A 2,500-nucleotide genomic window follows, 5' to 3' on the forward strand; every position below is an offset into this window, starting at 1 on the left:
GAGCTTTGAACGCATTCGTGGATTTATGCGGAAGTCATGCAGAGTTTAAAGGTGAAGATATGACAGCATTTCATCTTGTGTCTCGTACCCAGTGCTACAGTACAGCTTGTGGTACACTTTGCCCTGAATCACCAGGAAGCAGCTGTAGAATTCTGTGTGAAGCCAGCCATCAATAGATTTGTGTGGTTTCATGGCCACTGAGGAATATTCTGCTTTCGCACTGAATGTCTTTACACGGCAGGATTCCAGCTCTTCAACTTCTATAGATTTTGACTTCACCATTGAATATCAGTTTGTTGAAAAACTGGAAGAGCGATACAGGTGTGCATACTGTCGTACAGTCCTTCACAATCCAAACCAAACTGGATGTGGACACAGGTTTTGCCAGCAGTGCATAACAACTTTGATGTAAGTCAGTGTGATATAATTTCAGTGCAGTTTTAATCTTTTTCATTTGTTTGTTCAATAGTGTTGTGCACTCTTCTACAAACTCACTACCTCAAGCTTTAAGAGAGTATGTTTACTTAATTTGTTTATGGTCTCTTCCCATTTTTATCTTGTGCTGTTTTGGTTTGCTCCCACCTAGTTTCCTAGCAGCAGCCCCTCCTACCCCTTACTCTGTTTAATCTTCCTCTCTCTGTCCTTAGTGTTGTACTTAGCCTGTACTCACCCTCCCAGTAGTGTATGTCCTTTTGTCTTTCCTACCCCTGAACCTTGTGACTCCTCTCTGTACCTTGACTTCTGTGTCCACTAGGCATCACTCTGTCCACTCCAAGACCTACAAAACTGGATAGTTCCCTTCCATATTCTTCCTACCCTCACCTTCTCACTCCATTCCTTTCCATCTCTAGTGCTCTGTGACCCACTCCCCTTCCCTTTCTATCTCAAGCCTTCTATTTGCTAACTTTCTCTGTTACTTTTCCTTCCTCTCTCTTCTAGAGTCTCCGGCTCTCGCCTCTAAGCGGCTCACTCCGCTCCTCTCCCTACCCCCAATTCCCACCCACCCTCAGGGGTCCTAACCTTATACTTCCCTTGCCACACCCCCTTACTCTTACATCCCATCCTGTTCTTTCCCGCCAAAAACTCAACCCCTCCCCTCCTTACACACTCTTCCACCCCCTCTTCTTCCTCTACTCCTAAAACCTACCTACTCTCCATTCACTAACTTCTATCCTCTTCTACACCTTACTTTCTTCTTGTATACTTTTATTCTCTACACCTACACTTTGTATTCTCTTTTCATACCCCTTCATATCTACCTATTACTTCTTTTCCTTCTTTCCTCTTTGCACTTTACCTAAAACTTCACCTCTCTCACCCTCTCTTGCTCTATTACTTTATAACTTCCCTTACCTCACCACTTCTACAAATGGCTCCATACATACCCACCATGGTAATATTCTTATTATTATTCTCTACCTCTCTATTCTTCTTACCTTCTTACCTTCTTTGAACACCCACTTATTTACCAGCCAGACCTTATAAATAAACATACAAGTATCTTCTACACCTCTCTTACCTCCTTCTTAAATTCCACATCCTCCCCTAGCTATCACCTTCCCAAATTCCATAGACACTATCATCTTACCTACACCTTTCCCTCTGATAAAAAAAATGAAACTAACCCTTCTTAAAAGCAACCTCACACCCAGACCTTATACTCCAACCCTACAAGACGGTGATATTCACCCCAACCCAGGTCCATCAAATCCCTCCCCTCAAGTATCTAAGCATAACCTCAATAACACCCTTCTCATAGGTCATCTAAATATACAAAGTGTAAATAACAAAGTACCCTATTTACATGCCCTGTTAGACATTCACCACTTTGACATTCTGTGCCTCTGAGACCTGGCTAAAGCCAGCCACCAAAGACACTGAAATCATACCCCAAGGCTATAATATACATAGGCTTGATCGTACTAAACGTAAAGGTGGTGGTGTGGCAATTCTATTTAAGAACCATCTTAGCATTTCCACCCTCCCAGCCTGCCCAACCCAAGATCCTAGTGCTGAAGCCATCATTACTAAACTTCAGTTAAACGCTCAAAAAGCTCTCTCCATCATGTGTATGTACATACCTCCAGGCAACAACATACCAATCTTAGAAGACTTCCTCAGCTGCACTTCCACAAACTTCCCTCAAGAAACTATAATTCTGGGCGACTTTAATATAGACTGGAATACTATTAGTAACGACAATCCCTCCTGTCATATAAACCTACATGGTTTTACTCAATCCATTACCACCACTACTAGGTTTAATAAACCAAGTAAGAGACAGAGTATCTTAGACTGGATACTTATAAACAAAGTTAATGTCTCTTACAAAGTAGGAACTATGCCTGATGACCTCAGTGACCACTGCCTAACCTACATCTGTAGAGTAAAGACCGACTATCTAAACCTTCCTAACATTAGAATAATACGCTCTACCAAAAACTTTAACAGTGATTTGTTTCAAAATGATCTCGAAACATGTAACTGGAAACTCTTGAAA

The 2,500-nt window shown here is 41.8% G+C and overlaps 1 protein-coding gene across 2 annotated transcripts in view; it reads left to right on the plus strand.

The window, feature by feature from the left end:
• The first annotated feature begins 32 nt into the window (after nt 1-32).
• Nucleotides 33-2,500, plus strand: part of TRAF5 (TNF receptor associated factor 5) — an 845,712-nt gene continuing 843,244 nt past the window's right edge. For both annotated transcript variants that reach the window (XM_044089770.1, XM_044089851.1), the window contains exon 1: nt 33-408. In XM_044089770.1, the coding sequence (XP_043945705.1) occupies nt 191-408 (218 nt within the window). In that variant the 5' untranslated portion in view covers nt 33-190. The remainder of the gene's footprint in view (nt 409-2,500) is intronic.

Source organism: Protopterus annectens, chromosome 1.part0 (assembly GCF_019279795.1).
Source record: "Protopterus annectens isolate FY-2018-M chromosome 1.part0, PAN1.0, whole genome shotgun sequence".
Lineage (NCBI taxonomy): Eukaryota > Metazoa > Chordata > Ceratodontiformes > Protopteridae > Protopterus > Protopterus annectens.